The 17,615-nt window shown below is 40.2% G+C and overlaps 1 protein-coding gene across 3 annotated transcripts in view; it reads right to left on the reverse strand.

Moving 5' to 3' along the window:
* The window catches only part of DCDC1 (doublecortin domain containing 1), a 351,456-nt gene that overhangs the window by 145,439 nt on the left and 188,402 nt on the right, over positions 1–17,615 (reverse strand). For all 3 annotated transcript variants that reach the window (XM_029583130.1, XM_029583129.1, XM_029583131.1), the window contains one exon: positions 8,092–8,184. In XM_029583130.1, coding sequence (XP_029438990.1) covers positions 8,092–8,184 — 93 coding nt within the window. The remainder of the gene's footprint in view (positions 1–8,091; positions 8,185–17,615) is intronic.

A 17,615-nucleotide genomic window follows, 5' to 3' on the forward strand; every position in this document is an offset into this window, starting at 1 on the left:
GCTAGCCCATAGTCAGTAGCTACTTAGGTCCAGAAAAAAACACAGGGGAAGATTCTCCCAGACATCAACTGACCAGTCAACTGACAGCAGGTGAAGAACTGCAAATACTGCCTCACCTGTTAGTTTAACTCTCATAGAAACCCAGGGTGGCTTAAGTGGGTAAGTGATATGCACTGTGATATGTAAGGTCCCTGGTTCATATCCCTGGATTGGGTCTTCTGCTCCATTGTTGAGGCATTATTCACAGCTTCTGATTGGGGAAGGGAGCAATGGTCATTATTTATTGTTACAACCTAGAGGCCAATTCATAGTCCAGGGATTGAAGGCTCCTACCAAGAGTATAGCCAGCCCAGGACATTCCCTGCAAGTTGTGAGGGGATATAAAAGAGGGGAAAATGAAGGTTCATAACACCAGAAACTAGCCCTGATTCCAACTGAGTTGGAAGTACAAAGGAATAGAAGGAAACTGCTGTGTCAGAATAAACCTGGTCAAGGAGAATATGGCCTTCAATTTCATATTTTCCCCCGTTCTTTCAATTCCTATGGCTTACAAATTGAAAATAGATTACATAATATAAAAATACAATATAATTAAAAAATACAATATCATTCATAAATTAAATACTGAAAATAATTCAATACACAAATGATACATATAAATACATCTTTTATATATAAAAACAATTGCAAATACAATAATAATCTAGCGCTGAGGCCTAAACTACCCCAAACTCACTAAGGTGAAGATTCTACTAATCAATAAATAATGACCTTCAGTACCACCCATCTTAACATAACCTTATTCCCTATATATCCCCTCCTATCTTGGGTCCTCCATAATGAAAGAGGAATTCAACAAGCTCATCATACTCCCTTTTGGATTACATGGTACATCCACCACTTTCCAGTAGCTCATAGACTGGTTGCCCCTCCCCCATCTGGATGAAATGTCATAATATATAATAATTATTGGCATAAACCACTTGATGAACCTACAGGCAGTTGTATTAAAATTTATAGAGTCCTCCCTAATAGTGAATCCAAAAAAATACATATTTGGTACTTAAGAGGTCCACTAGATAGGATATGTCTTGGGAAAAGATATGCCCCCACGTTGGAATGGCTGACATAATACACTGGATACAAAAGCTCCAAATCAAGAGACAAGTAATGCCTTCCTTGTATTCTCTGGATACTACAGGAAGCTCATTCCAAACTTTTCAACAGGCTGAGTGGTTAAGCACCTTCCTCAAGAAACAAGCTCGATAAAAATTGCATTGGACAAAAGAAGCAAAGCAAGCATTGTGAGGGCCTCAAGGTTCAGATTCTCTCCCCTTCACTATCTGATCACCCTGACTTGATAAAATCATTTTCTGTCCAAATGGATGCTTTTTATATGATATTGAATGTCATCTTGTCTCAAGAGTGGACAGATAGAGAACACCACATAGTCAGCCGAATTTTAAAACGGCCATGCACATAGGAATCGGCACCCACACCACACGTATTTTCAAAAGGGCCCAGCCATGCATGTAACTGCCGATACGCACACAAGTGCTGGGCCCTGAAAAAGGGGCGGGCCAGGAGCGGAGCAGGATGGAGGCCGGCCAGGATAGTGGCCATTAGCTGCTTTTGCTCCGATGAAGCAATAAGTAAAAAAAAAATTTAAAAATCCTTTTAGTTAGGTAGGGGTTGGGGTGAAGAGGGGAAAGGGAAAGAAGGTTAGACAGGGGGTAGGGGAAGTTCCCTTCCAGTCCACTCCTTAATTGGAGCAGACTGAGGGAGGCCCAATTGCATCGCCGTGCACAATTTGCTAAAATTCACCCCTCTGCATGTGCCACCCGTAAATGCGTGAGCAGATTATAAAATCCAGCGTGTGCATGCACACACGCAGCCCATGGATTTTAGAATGTGTGTGTGCTGGCATAGCAATAACTTTCTTTAGTCTACCTAGCTAATAATATGCTATGGACTTTTCCTCTAAGAACTTGTCCAAAACTCTTTTAAACCCCACTTTATAATGTCCTCTGGCAACAGATTCCACAGCTTGATAGTGTGCTAAATGAAAAAGTACGTTCTGCCATTTGTTTTGAATCTGCTGGTTGTTAGCTTCATGGAGTATCTCCTTGTTTTAATATTATTTGAAAGGGAAAGTAACTGTCCTTTGTTTACCTGTTCCACCTCAGTAATGATTTTATAAACTTCTGTCATGTCCCCTTCTCAGCCACCTCTATTCCAAGCTGAAGAATCCCAGCCTGCAAAGTCTCTCATCATAGGAGAAATGTTTCAGTCTCTTTATCACTTTTGTCATCCTCCTCTGCCCCATTTCTAGTTCTGCTATGTCTTTCTTGAGATGGGGCAACTAGAAATGCACACAACATTCAAGATGTGGTTGCAGCATGGCTTGATACAGAGGCAATATATTTTCTATTTTATTCTCCATTTCTTTTCAGCTCATTCCTAATATTCCAGTTACTTTTTAGACAGACGCCGCACACTGAGCAGAGGATTTTTAACATATTGTCCATATTGTTAAAGGACTCCAAGGTCCTTCTCCTGGGTCATGACTTTCAATACAGAACTCAGAATCATGTACCAGTTGGGAATATTTTTCTCTCTGTGCATCACTTTGCACTTTTCCACATTAAGATTCATCTGTCATTCAGTTGCCCAGTTTCCTAGTCTCACAAGGTCCTTCTACAGCTCCCTGCAATCTGCTGTTATTTTAACAACCTTGAATAATTGTGTGTCATCTGGAAATTTGATCACCTCACTTGTCATTCCTTATTCCAGATCATTAGTGAATATGTTAAAAAAAAAACCCAAACCAAAACAAAAAAAAAAAAACATGGGTCCCAGTACCAATCCCTGTGGTACACCACTAACAACCTTTCTCCATTTGGAAAACTGGCCATCTAGTCCTACCCTGTGTTTCCAGCCTTTTAACCAGTTACCAGTCCATAATACAGGGGTGGGCAATTCCGGTCCTCGAGGGCTGCAAACCAGTCGGGTTTTAAGGATATCCTTAATGAATATGCATGAGAGAGACCTGCATACACACTGCCTCAGTTGTATGCAAATCTATTTCATGCATATTCATTAGGGGTATCCTGAAAACCCGACTGGTTTGCAGCCCTCGAGGACCGGAATTGCCCACCCCTGCCATAATAGAACACTACCTCCTACCTCATGATTTTGTAATATCCTAAGGTCTCCCTCATAGGGAACTTTGCCAAATGACTTCTAAAAATCAAAATACAGTATATCAACCAGCTCACTTTTATCTGAATGTTTATTTAATCCTTCAAAAATTCTAATAGCCAGTGATTTTCTTTTTAAGAATCGTTTCTACCATTTTGCCCAGCACCAACATCAGTTTCACACGTTTTTAGTTTCCCGGATTACTCTGGAGCCCTTTTAAAAAGCAGTGTCACATTGGCAAGGATAAATGGGAAGAAGAAAAGATAACTGTTCCATAATGGAAACTCTCACCATGCCTCCATTATGTAATTTTATTTATTTTTTTTTTAATTTGGAATCTTATCTTAATGGATTCTTCTATGAAAGAGTTTTGTATGGCACTAGTTAAAAATAGAAAAAGTTGTATAATTCTGGCATAAACACAGAAACAGATGAATTAATGACAGATAAATATTGTCAGGGCTATCCAGCCTTCCCATTTACCTTTCCTGTTGAAATATGGCAGATCCTTTACCATTTTGATAATCCTTCTTTGTACTCTCCTTCTCTATCTATATCCCCTCAGAAGCAAAGCTTCTAGAACTAGACTGCAAAGAAGGATCCCTAAAAATTCTCCTTATCGGTGCTGGTCCACCTTAAAAGCTGGGTCCTCGGAGAGCAGGAATAAAAGCTTGGGCCCAGCTGGGAAGAGACAGACCCCGGGTCTCCAGGAGAATGCAGCTCTCTCCAGAATGTGAATACTGAAGGTAAATACTGAATGTGAATGTGGCTGAAATCAAGCCTATTTATGCTGGACAATTTGCCTGTAGAAAATAAAAGTTTTATGTACAAAGAGTCAGAGTCCAACGTGCGTCTGTCCTCTGCGAAGTTACAGACCACGTGTGCTGTCTCTCACAGACACAATACTCCAGATGAGAGGCATTATTACCATATTGCTTGTTCCAGAACTTCCTTTCCTTTGAAAAATGCTTGAATCTAGGGCATTATTTATAAGTATCTGAATAATTTTGTCGTAACCTCCTTTCCCTCCTCTCCCCTGGAATTACCTGTTCACATTCTTAAGGCTTATGGTACTTATGTAGCATAGTGAGATCCCGTTTATGCTTAGTCTATATTTGTGACGAGATGTGCCCTCCAAAACTAGATGCAACACTCAAAACAAAGTTCTTATGTTATTTGTACAATGGGACTCTACCACCCATGTACTCCAATATCATGTTGCACTGTTTTTCTACCTTACGTTATCAGGTATGACTGGACTTTTGTTTTTGGCTTAATCTTGCCTGCCCCAAATTTTGTCACTCCTCAATATTTCTTAAATCTTTTTTAATTTTTCCACTTCTTCCGCGGTGTCAGTTCTGCTGCAGAATTCCAATCTTAGTGTCGGTTGTGAAAATGCAACAACTTCCTTCCCAGTTCCCCTGCAAAATTACTTTTGGAACGTTTACCATGATATAGTTTTGCCTAACACAATCCATAAATAATTTGTGCCTGGTAAAAGAAAACGTGTGATGTTTTAAATCTGAAGCTACTATGCATTTTTAGATTTTTTTTTTTTCTGTTTAGATGAAATGACATCCTTCAAGAAACCCCCATTAGTGACCTAGACTAGATATATTAAATTAGATAACACAATACTTCTGAGATCCTTTCAATAATCAGAATTCCTTTAACTCACAGATGCTGGTGTTGGAGAAAAAGGATGGGTATAATTCCTTATCATGAATCTTTTTCTCTGCAAATGCTTTTTTTTCCCCTTTGGAAAAGGAATTCTGAATAGGAATAAAAAGACAAAACTTGACCTTTTGTGATCCCAGCATTACTAGGTCTGCCCATAATTTAATCTGTTTGTGTGTAGAGGCATCCATGTGGAAACATGGAAGCCTGAGAGACAGAAAGACTTTTCCTTCAAACATTATCTGACCTAATCAGCCCTAGTGACAAAGGAAAGCTTACATACACATACGTTGAAAAAAAAATCACTTTTGTTGTGAAACAGAAATCCTATACATTTTATTTTTCAGTCTCCAAAGAAAATTCAGAATGGTCGTGACAGTTGTGCAGAATTTGGGTGGCAAATGAGCAGAATGAATCAGATAATATACTTAAACATGAGGAAACAACTAGAAGTGACCATTAAAAAAAAAAAAGATATTGGGGATGAGGTCATATAAAATATGCATGTGGGCAACAAATATACAATTTCATGGATATGGAAATAGAATAGAACACACAAGAAAGAATGAGTCCAGTATTCCTGTAAGATATTATCACTATTCCAGCATGTAAAAGCCCAATTATCATTTATTTTGAACCATTCCATATGAATTCTGTCAATTTAATTTGTGCATTTGATAGTTTTATCACAGTCAACCTGGTTAGTGAAATGCTAGTTGGTAAAATATTTCATTATAGCAAGAGAACAGAACTAATGCTTAAAGCTACATTAATTAATGTTGTATCATAGTGAAATCACTATTAATGCTGCATAGCATGGAACACATGCGCTGATGCCATGATCTCATTTTGTTCTTAATCTAAGTATGAGAAAGAACACATTGCTCTAATGGCTCTCAGGAGGATCAGATCATAAGAAATAAATGAACCAGGTTCAGTGTTATGAAAAAAAAAAAGTTTTAAGAACCTTTTTTACATGTCACTTATTGAATTTTAAATTCAAATCAAGTTACTTTAGCAGCTATGGAAAAACTGTTGAGATTAAATGGTATTTGCACCACTGTTTTGCGCAAGAAGGTACAGATACAGCATGTATGACCCAGTATGTTAGAACATGCAGTCACATGCAGTAGTGTACACTTTAGGTTATTTGTACTTCTGATGACAAGGAAGCCAGCTGGGTTTACAAGTTAACATGTCATCCTAGATTCATTAACTATACATTACATTAGGAGCTTTCAGAACGCAAAGTCTCTTTTGTGTGAAGGTTAAGTGATTCATACAGGAAATATATCAAAGTATTTATCTGTCTATGTTTAATATGTCTTATCAAAGTATACAAATTTAAGAAATTTAAGTTAAAGAAAGAAATTCTATAGCAGATTCCATATAGCTGAGTTCATGTTATAAAATGTCATGTTCCATCCTAAAGAAGCAATTCATAGGGTCATTTCACCTATATGAACATTTTTATCTGATCCAAAAGATATGCTTATCAACTGGTACAGAGAAAGCCTAATTATCTGTCTTAGATCTGTGCAATTATGTAATAGGGCATTTTATCTTGCTGCTTTCTTTTTCTAGATTTGTTAAAAGGAAAGCCCTCAAGTGCCATAGCAGGAATGCATTTCATTTGTCATGGACTTTACAAACAAAAAGACCTACAAATATCTTTTAGTCTCCAATCCACTATAGAAATAATGGTGGATGTCGAACAACTGCTCATGCACCAAAAATGATGGAACCTTGAGCAAGTAGAAATCTGGATCTACATCCGTATCATTTGCAGGGGGCAGCTAGCATACTAGTTGAAACTCTTGACCACACACGACAAGTGAGTTTAGGATGCATTAAAATAAGCACATGGAAAGACAGAGACAGACTGAAGATGTGGATGAGAAAAGGAAAATGATAACTGAGAATTACCCAGCTGTATTGTTACATTTACTGAAACATCAATTACGCTTATTATTCATAAAATTGTAAAGTATAATAGTAGATTTCATGTTAAATTTTAAGTTGCTGGTATGGTTCATTTCCCGATACTAATGCAATGAAATTATTAGGTTCTCCTTTTATCTGAGAGAAAAAGGGTTCACACATTCCAGGAATCTACATGGAAATGATGCCCCACTTTTGTCTAGCACCAATTTTGTATTATTATTTCATTTATAGAATATGCTGTCAACTTCCCAGCATGAGCTTTTGTGAGAAGACGGCTTGATTTAATAGTTCTTCATTACAACATTTCCTGCAGAATCTTACGATTAGCGCACTATGACTTGACATTTGTAAACTACTGTATTTCATTTCAAAGAAAGAATTTAGTTAACATTTTTTTTTAAGAGCAGTAATAGAATTCTAATAAGTGAAGAAAGGAAACTAAACTACATTGCTAATGAAAAAGGGGGAACTTCTTAAACCTGAAACTATGAAGATTTAGTATATCTTCACATTTTAAATTCCGTAGTTGCACCAGGATCTAACTGAGGTTGCCACTTAACTACAAACCCATTTCTAATCAAACGTAAAGTGCAGCTCTTTGAACAACCGAGTTCCACTGTAATACTACAACAGGATGTGATGCTTTCCCAAACTATTATTAAACAGCACTCACTTAATGGAATTAGCGGTGCAGGACTTTTCTAAGTTATAGTGAATGAGGTCCCGGTCCAGCGGTGGTGCAGCCGATTTGAATGCTCTGATTTGACCAACTGCTTGAACTGATTCAGAGTTTAAACAAAAGGTTGCTGAACCTGACCAGGTATTTAAAGCCACAGAAGACCTTGATAACTTTTGCCATAGGGAGGGTCGTTTTCAAAGCCATTTCCGTGGGTAAAACCCGCAAAAACGGGGTTGTGCGGAATCACCCGTCTGATATGTGGGTAAAAGTATGCAAGTAGAGCCTCTATGTGCATCATTTGACCCGCAATGGGCAGAGGTGCTCCCCGGGCGCAGACTTGGGAAGAGGTTTGGGCTTAGGTGCCTACTCTCTCTACGAAAACTGTGGTAAAGTCCAAGGAGGAAAAGTAGCTGCAGACTTTACACCAATGCTTGTCTCCGTAATCATAAGAGGTTCAATAGCAAGCTCTCGTACAGGAGCAGTTGAGGATAAGCAGGGAGTTATTCTTGTTTTGCCACTGATTTATTTTCAAGCACACATTGCATTAGTGCTACTGGTCAGCGACACAATGTACTGGAAGACTTCCTTACCTTGGTGTCGGCAGCATACATTTCTTCTTTTGTCATGGAGAGGATTGCCTTTTGTGTCACTTCCTCTCTGTGACCATTCATGGCCAAGTCCAACTGCAACACAGAAATGAATCACAGAGGATTTTAGGGGACACTTTTCAGAGGGGTTTCTTCATGGAATAAACACTGTTTTACACACAGAAGTGGCCCTTTATAAAACTGCCTGCCTGCTATGCAGGTTAACTTAGGCACGTGCGTCATGTTTGTAAATACATTTCCCTGGACTGAGTGGAGGCATTTCTGAGAACAGAGTTTGGGAGGAGTTAGAATTTATGTGCAAACTTTATAAAATCCAGCAGCATATTGTTAGTGTTCCTCGGGGGGCCACGCTTTCTCTTTTGCTTTTCAGATCGCAGTCTGGAACCGGCACGCGCTCCTCGAGGGCCCACGTTCCCTAACTTGCTACTGAATATCACGTCTGCCAGGAAGTCACCGCTGCCTACAACACCAGTGCTTTACCATCTCTCTCTCTCAGAGCTTTCCCTGGAACCAGGCACTCGCTCCTCGAGGGCCTATTTCATTCCAGCTCCTGGGCTGCTCCAAGAGACTATTGTGCGAGTGTTACCATCTGGTTCAGTACATGAACTCTGCATACCCTGCCTACTCACTATATTCAGTTTCTCTACAGCTCAGTTATCCAGGATCGTTGTTCCAGTATCTGAGGGACTACAGCCCTGCCAGGCACTTCCAGCTCACTACTGCCACCTCTGGTGGTTCAGAATACTGTTTAATAAAAGAACTAGTGTGTGTCTGTCTCCATACTCTGAGCCTGACCGGTGGTCCCTCTCAGGATCTTCCCCCGGGGGTGTGGTCATCTGCCACCGGTCCAAGGATCCACCCACAACTACCACGAACACTAACACATATTCAGGAAAAATGTGTGCAAATAGCAGCTGTGCGTGGCAGGTTTGGTGGGATAATTTTCAGAGCCTGCTTTGAAGATTGGTTTAACTTAGGTGCGTTTTTGCACTTTCCTATGCAGGAAGATTACTTTTCCTGAGCTCAATGTTCTTTGTAACAGTCCATAATTACCCAAAGCAGATTTAGCTGACAATGCTGCTATTAATCTTTTATATACATATTTAATTCATTCTGACCATGTAATACACTGTTCATTTATGTAATCAGAAAAAAAGTGAATTGGTTAACACAAATTTAACATAAAGGATAAAGTAAAAATAAAAAGTTAACTCTAAAAATTCATATTGGAAGACTTTTATAGAATGTTTTTATTCATCAACCATTTCTTATTTTTCTAATCTCTAATTACTGAAGAAGCATCTCTTTGGCACCTTATACTTTCCAACCACCCACTACTGAGTTTATTGCTTAATGAATCTTAAATAGAATTTCACGCCTTAACTCCAACCTTGATGTGTGTGCGTATTTGTCAACTAAACACTACAGGTGATGGAGAAACATTGGCAAAGCTCAGTAACAATGCTGGGAGGGGGCTGGAAGAAAACATGTTTTAAAATGGACACTAAACTGCTGTGCAAATATTGTGGTAGGAAACGAATAACTTAAGTGCTATCATTTTTGGGGCGCTTTGCTGTATTTCGAAGGGAAAGTCACATGTCATTTTCCCTTTCAAAAGTTCCCACTGGACTTTAGCACTTGCTCTTCCTAGAAAATAGCACACTTAAAGGTGAATTTTCAAAATGGGGTGCATGTGTAAAATTAGCATTTATGCATGTGCTTGTGTGTATCCTGTCTTTATAAACCCAAACATACATGTGCAAGCTTGTGCGAGCCGCACTGTGCATGTATAAAAGGCACGGTCCAGGAGGGCTCTTGAATGGAGCTAATATTTATGCAGATAAGTTGCCATTTTAGAACCTGTCAAAGCAACGCGCCTGTTACTTGCTTAGATTTACAGCTGCTAAATATCTGGCGTAAGTGAGAATAAAGATCTCACTTACGCCAAATACTGATTGAGAATAAAGATCTCACTTGGCCAAATACTGATTGAGCTGGAGGGAGTTCAGGCTGAAGAACCAGGAGGCTCTCAATGACCTAGAGACGGACTGGGCAAATTGCTGGCCATATTGGTAAAACTGACAGTTTCCTTCATGCACGCATGTTTTTAAAATTTGCAGACTTGTGCACGTACAAGCCAATAACTGCTACAAAGCCTCCATGAGTAAATGTTTAAAATTAGAAGTACAAATACACACGAATGGCAGATCCGGATAAGTCTTAAAAAGTGCTATTTATCTAGCTAAGTAAGACAGCCGCATAAGTCTTCAAACATTACTTATCTGGCTATCTTACTTATCCAGCTAATTAGGGATAAGTAGGGTAAATTTACACATTTTGGGGTCAATTTTAAAAGTGGCGTGCAGGCATCCATGTGCACGCGGTTCCTGGTGCACGCACATGGATGCGCCGATTTTATATCGGCATGCGCAAGTGCTGACTCGCGTGCACAAAGAGGGGAGATTTTTTTAATAAATGCATGCAACATGACCAGGCCTTTCCCCAGTTCCCTCCCTTTATAGGAGTGGACAGGAAGGGAACTTCCCTAACCCCCTAGGCTACCCTTCCTCTCTTTTCACCTCTCCACCACAACCCCTAATCCCACTCTAACTAACCTAATTTTTTTTGGAACTTACCTGCTCCCCTGAACAGAAGTAAGTTCCACGCGCTGGCCGGTTGCTGGCACACGCTTCGTCCCGGCTGGCCCCTGACCCTCCCCTTTTTAGAGACCCGGCTCTTCTGCGTGGACCAGGAGATACACGCATGGTTGGGCCGCTTTGAAAACGTGCTTGGTGCGCACGCAGCCCGGCCACACGCATATTTCCTGGTATTTGTGTGCGCCAGGGAATTAAAATTAGGCCATTTATATTGTTCACGTGCATTTGTACACACAATATAAAATACATGAGCATGACTGCACATGCCTCTATACACTTATAAGGGCATGCTTGCGCATGTTTTAAAGTTATCCTCTTAGATTTGAAAATACAGTCTATGTGCATTATTGTCCAATCCTGGGGACACCATCTTTGAATGCTGTTAAAAGCACGGGTGTTATGAGACAACACCTACACTGTTTGGGGGAGAGCAATATGTGAGAAAATTGCTACTTGTTCATGGTTATGACTTTAAAAATTGTCCTCGTGATGAACATTGTAAAACACTGCATGATCTCCAAGCGCCGAATAATTACACTGTACCCTGGGGCTTTGATTCTTCTGCTCCTCGGGCTGTGGATACTACAAAGTGAAGGCTCATAATGTCTTCAGAGCGAGGAGAGGCCAGTTACAACTGAGCTGGAAGCCCAAAAGGAGGAGAAGAAAACTATTAGGTCAGATAGAAAAACCTGGATAAAGTATTTTTCACTCAGCGCACAATTAAGTTGTAGAATTTATTCCAGGAGGATGTGGTCCAGGCATCTAGTATAGCTAAGTTTAGAAGGGGTTTGGATAAGTTCCTAGAAGAGAAGTCCATAAACAATTATTAGCTAGTGGAAACAAGAAACATCAATGGCCTCCTTAATTGGAGTGGACTGGGAGGGAATGGGGAAAGGCCCGATTGTGTCGCCGCGAGTAACTTACTAAAATTCCCCGCATATGCACGCGCATGTTATAAAATCCGTGTGTCCATGTGCGCACACATGGGCTCGTGTGCACACCTTTTAAAACCTACCCCTATATGTTTAACAAAGGTCCCAGGACTCGCAGCTTGGGTCCCCCCTTCCCCTGTTCTTTTCCAAAATTCAAATCTGGTTTCCCCCCTCCCCCCATGAAGACTCACTTACCCACAGTCTCTATATGCTGCTCTGACCCTCTCGGACCCTCTGAAATGTGTACCTCGCTCCCAGCAGAGGCTGCTAAGGAGCAGCCTCTGCTGGGAGCGAGGTACACATTTCACCTGTCAGAGGCTGCACCGAAAGCATGAGCTACTTAGGCTGTTCTAGAAGCATAGGGTATGGGATATCTTGTGTTAGAAGCATAGGCTATGAGGTAGTTCATGTTTCCAGTGCTGGAAGCACCGGGAGAAGGAAAAACATGCATTTGGAATGCATTGCATGTGTTTGCATGTAACCTGACATAAGCGTGTTTCATTATACATGTGGGTTATAAAATACTATTGTCGATCTCTGCATGACCATATTTATTTGTATAGGCAACCGCATGGAGTTGTTTGAAAATTATCCTCCAAGTATACAAATTATTGAAATGTGAATTAGAAACCCACTGATTATTATCTTTGATCAGATCATTCTCTTAATACGTTTTGAAATAAAGTTCTAAATAGAGTTAAAAAAATAACCCGACTCCATTTCTAACCTAAACATGTAGAGGTCTTTATTCAGACACAGTCCAAATAGCAAACCTAACCAGTTAACAGTGCAGCTACACTGTTGAATTTAGCTGGCTATCTTAATTAGTTAGATGGCTAATTTTAGGACAGCTCTTTGACTTGACCAGACTTAATCATCCAGCTAACTCTGAATATTGGAGTTAAGAACATAAGAACATGCCATACTGGGTCAGACCAAGGGTCTGTCAAGCCCAGCATCCTGTTTCCAACAGTGGCCAATCCAGGCCATAAGAACCTGGCAAGTACCCAAAAACTAAGTCTATTTCATGTAACCATTGCTAATGGCAGTGGCTATTCTCTAAGTGAACTTAATAGCAGGTAATGGACTTCTCCAAGAACTTATCCAATCCTTTTTTAAACACCGCTATACTAACTGCACTAACCACATCCTCTGGCAACAAATTCCAGAGTTTAATTGTGCGTTGAGTAAAAAAGAACTTTCTCCGATTAGTTTTAAATGTGCCCCATGCTAACTTCATGGAGTGTCCCCTAGTCCTTCTACTATCCGAAAGAGTAAATAACCGATTCACATCTACCCGTTCTAGACCTCTCATGATTTTAAACACCTCTATCATATCCCCCCTCAGTCGTCTCTTCTCCAAGCTGAAAAGTCCTAACCTCTTTAGTCTTTCCTCGTAGGGAAGTTGTTCCATTCCCCTTATCATTTTGGTAGCCCTTCTCTGTACCTTCTCCATCACAATTATATCTTTTTTTGAGATGTGGCGACCAGAATTATACACAGTATTCAAGGTGCGGTCTCACCATGGAGCGATACAGAGGCATTATGACATTGAAATTAGCCAGTTAACTTAGCCAGCTAACTAACTCCTCCCACTTATGCCCCTGGACTGCCCCTAACTTATCCAGCTAAATTCTAGCCATCTTATTAGCCGGATAAAGGCTGAATGTAGCCAGGTAAACAATTTAGACGAATAACTATTAAGGTATCCATCTAAATGGCATCTGAATATGAATCTTGTCATTGATTTAGATCAAAATGTACTTAAATACCAATACTTTTATTTTATAGCAAAACTTTGCAATCACTGTGCTTATTTTAGCTTTGCTAGAGTATTGTAAGCAGATATAGAAGTCAAAATGTGTTAGCAAATAAAAGCATATTTCTCCCCAAACCCTTTGATTTGGGGTCACTACCCACATCACAGCCTCTCTTATCTCCATACGTTTCCTTCCCTAAAACCTTCACTCACACACCATGTTTGTCTCAAGATTTTAGCATTATTTATAGATGTATGGACAGCCAAGGGGCAGGTCTCAGGGCGTAAGGAGGCTTGGAGGGATCCCAGATTAATTAAAGCTCTGAAGTTGTAATAACTGAAACTAGCACCATACATTTTGACAAGGTGCTTTAAGTTATCTCATTTTGACTGATATTTTCTTTATAGGTTAGCACTTTTGCTAAATTATTTCAACCCCTTTCAGTGTCAAAGTCAACTAAGTTATGTGAACAAACAAAAGTAGAAAATCCTAATGGTTTGGAGGGGGGGGGGGGGTAATAAAATATTTTATGCTGGTTTTGATTACTGCCCAAGCCTCACTGCAGGTAGAAGTACATGCGCTGCTTACAGTGTTCCTACTTTCTCCCCTTCCCTCCACAAAATATGGGCGGAGTTAGATCGGGGGCGTGAAAGGTCATTTCCAAATCCCCACCTGTAGTTTCATGCCCACGCTGTGCACCTGCTCTGGTGTGAGGCGTTTCCTCTGAAAATCAGTTTGCAGCCCTGCGGGTTCTTTTCACAGGATGGACTACGGACTATTCTATTAATATGCAGTAAGGTAAAATTAGATGAATATAATAGATAAAATAAACACAATGTACCATACTTAAGCCAATGTAAAAAGATTGTGCTGCCAGCAAAGTTTCTATTTTTTTGTTTGTTTTTTTTTTTTTTAATGAATTGAAATTATATGAAGTCAGTTCAAAACAAAAAAGTGTGATTGGCCTTTATTTCAAAGGCCAACAGCATTTTTGTTTCAGAGTGACTTCATACAATTTCAATTCAATTTTCAAAACCTTTGTTGACAAGACAATTTGTATCTGTGTTTCAAAAATAATCAAATAAGTAGTGTTGTATTTAGTCCAATAAAATGGTGCCAGATACATCTCCCTTGTTGACCTTTATTTCCCACTACGAGGCTTAGCATATCTGTTCGATTTAGGACATTTAGTGAGAAGTTCTAAAAATCTAATGCTCGAACATCTCAAACTGCTGATGCTTTCCACATATTAGTAGAAATTTTAAAAAGTACATCAATGCTCCTGGTCTTTTCTGTTAGAGTTTTCAGAACGCATCTTTGTCTCTGTGTAATAATGCTATCAATTGTGAAACAGCTCAAATACAATATGAAGTTTTACATGCATATCAATATACATAATATGCTTTAATATACACAGTGGACAATCACCCTTCATAGATATTGATAAGATTCTCCAGTGGTCTGTTAGTTTACAAAAGAGTGGGACAAATTACTTATTTATATATACAAAAACCGCTTATAAAGGCCAGCTGCAGGTATTTTTGGAAAGTGCATTTTAATAAGGTCCCATTCACTAGAAGAACAAATGGAGTAAAAGTAGTTTGCACTACAGAGTTTAGTGCTGGACCTTTCTCTTCTTCCAACAACAAAATCAATCATTTGTCCAGACTGTGGGAGTCAGAGTTAGTTACTGAAAAGAGCTCCATATATAAACAAGTCAATAACTCATTCTGTGTTAGTGCAGGGCTGAAGACGTCTGCTTCTCTCAGGATGAATGTGACTGTATTCAGGCACTGGGAAAGGGATCTTTTGTCTCTATCTACGGCTGACAGCCATTTATGTATGGGAAAAGAGAAGCGACCACTCATGAGAGTGTCAGGAACATGACACCAAAATATTGTGTACTTCGATCCCATGACTATCCTCTGAAAGGCTGGATCATAAATGCCCTCCAATAAGGCTTTCAAGTAGTTCCACTCTGAAATGAAATTACTCTTCTTTTTGTCCACTAAGCATTACCATCTTACATTACTAGCAAACTTTAAAAGACAATTGTTCCATGACACCCTTGTGTGTTTCTAAAATACTCTTCACTTTCTCAATTGCTAAAGCAAGCTCTAGGATAATGAAACTGATTTTGTCACTAGAACATTACTAGTTAAACATTAATTATCATCAAAAGGTTAAATGTTAAGGAGGTAATTTTCTCAAATCACGCGCAAGTTAGTCAGCAAATGCACACACACGTTGCACTGTTTGTAAAGTGGACTTGTGCACAGAAATTATTCCAGCAATTATTCTACCCATGCACAATCCCACCTGCTCAGATGTATGCAAAGCTTTTGGGGCAAATTTTATGCACATATTTTCTAAACTCCAAAAGTCGACGTGCAGGTTCAGATCCCTCCTCGGTGCCCCCAGGAATGCCTCTGCTCAATCCAAGTAAACTTACATGAATATCAAGAGGGCAACTTTAAAGAGAGTCCATTTCGGTGGGCAAAGCACTATTTACTGGTGGGAATAGTCTCCCTACGTCTGGAAATACATGGAATTGAATATAAAATAACTTCCTTGCCATGTTGAACATAGGGAGGGTAATTTTCAAGGGGATGGTTTTACCCGCGGACATAACCCTTTAGAAAACTACAGGACTGATAAGGCGCACAAACGTAGTCACATGCAAGCTGCATGCATGCATTCTGATGCGCATTCCAGGAGGTGGAGTCTGGGTGAGGTTGAGACTTATGCGCCTACACCTTTATTTTTAAAAGTATATGTGCGCATTCTCTCGGCAAACCTACATGCACCAAATAGCACATGCACAAAATTACACCTTGGTGGGGGGGGGGGGGTGTACAGGGGGGGGGGGGGTGGGACGAACTCATTTGGAGACATTACCCCAGGTGGAACTATGCAAGTGGAGTTTTGCCACGATCATTTTGAAAGTGGACTTATGAGCGTTAAGTCTGCTGATGTGTGTTGCATAAAGAGGAGGCTGCGTGAAGTACAAAGTAAGACTTCTTAATTTAGATGTTTATAAATTGTAAAATTTATTTACCAACTAATTAAGGGGTACTTTAGGGGGTATCAAAAACCGGCGTTTATTGTTGGTTTCACAGCACAGATACTATTGCTTGGTACGTTTTCGGAGGAGCTGTTAGGGTGAAGAAGTACAGAAACAAAGAGGAGGATCCAGGGTAGGCAAAGGAAGGGTGAGAGAGTATGAGGGGAAGTGGTGGTTTTCCGGCATTTATCTAACAAACATCGTTTCTCTCGTCTATCACATAGCACCTAACCATGACTCAATGGATTCACAGGACAGTTGGAAGATCAGGATTAACATACACCACTGTCATACAACAATGCTATATTAGCAAGTAGGAATTACTTATACTTGTTACTTATGTCTTTTTCTTGTTTCTTAAAGCACTGTGTAGCACTACTACATAAATGCTACCATACTTCTATTCAGGGCTTTTGATTTTCGGTTTTAACCAATAAACCCTGGCAAAACACCTCTGATGCAATAAATGAATAAATAGAATAGGTGGATCTGTATCATGAGAGGCTGCTCTTGGCTAGCCCTAAACACTGGCGGGATCACTCAAAGCAATTGTTTAGTCAAGCATTTCTGTCATGGCTTCCTTATTTTACTTTTTAATACTCTTTCCTTCACATATCCCCCTCCTCTCACTTCTGATGCTGCTAAGGGGCATGAGGAAGATTGATACGGTACAGGTGTAGAGGCAGGGCACAAAGAAGAACTGGCTGCTTCCTGGAGCCATGTTGCCCCCTCCATCATTGCCACCAGTCTGGAGCGCATGGGTACTGTGGCCAAAGAACAATGAGGCAGTGCAATAAATGTAAACGGAGCCCAAGGCATAGAGCCTAGGTCTCAGGATGGCAGCTATTCACATGCTGGCTCTTCTTCCTAGGCCTCAGGCTGGCAGCTGTTCACATGGTGGCTCTTCTTCCTAGGCCTCAGGCTGGCAGCTATTCACATGCTGGCTCTTCTTCCTAGGCCTCAGGCTGGCAGCTATTCACATGCTGGCTCTTCTTCCTAGGCCCCAGGCTGGCAGCTATTCACATGCTGGCTCTTCTTCCTAGGCCCCAGGCAGGCAGCTATTCACATGCTGGCTCTTCTTCCTAGGCCTCAG

The sequence above is a fragment of the Rhinatrema bivittatum genome, chromosome 17 (assembly GCF_901001135.1).
Source record: "Rhinatrema bivittatum chromosome 17, aRhiBiv1.1, whole genome shotgun sequence".
Taxonomy (NCBI): domain Eukaryota; kingdom Metazoa; phylum Chordata; class Amphibia; order Gymnophiona; family Rhinatrematidae; genus Rhinatrema; species Rhinatrema bivittatum.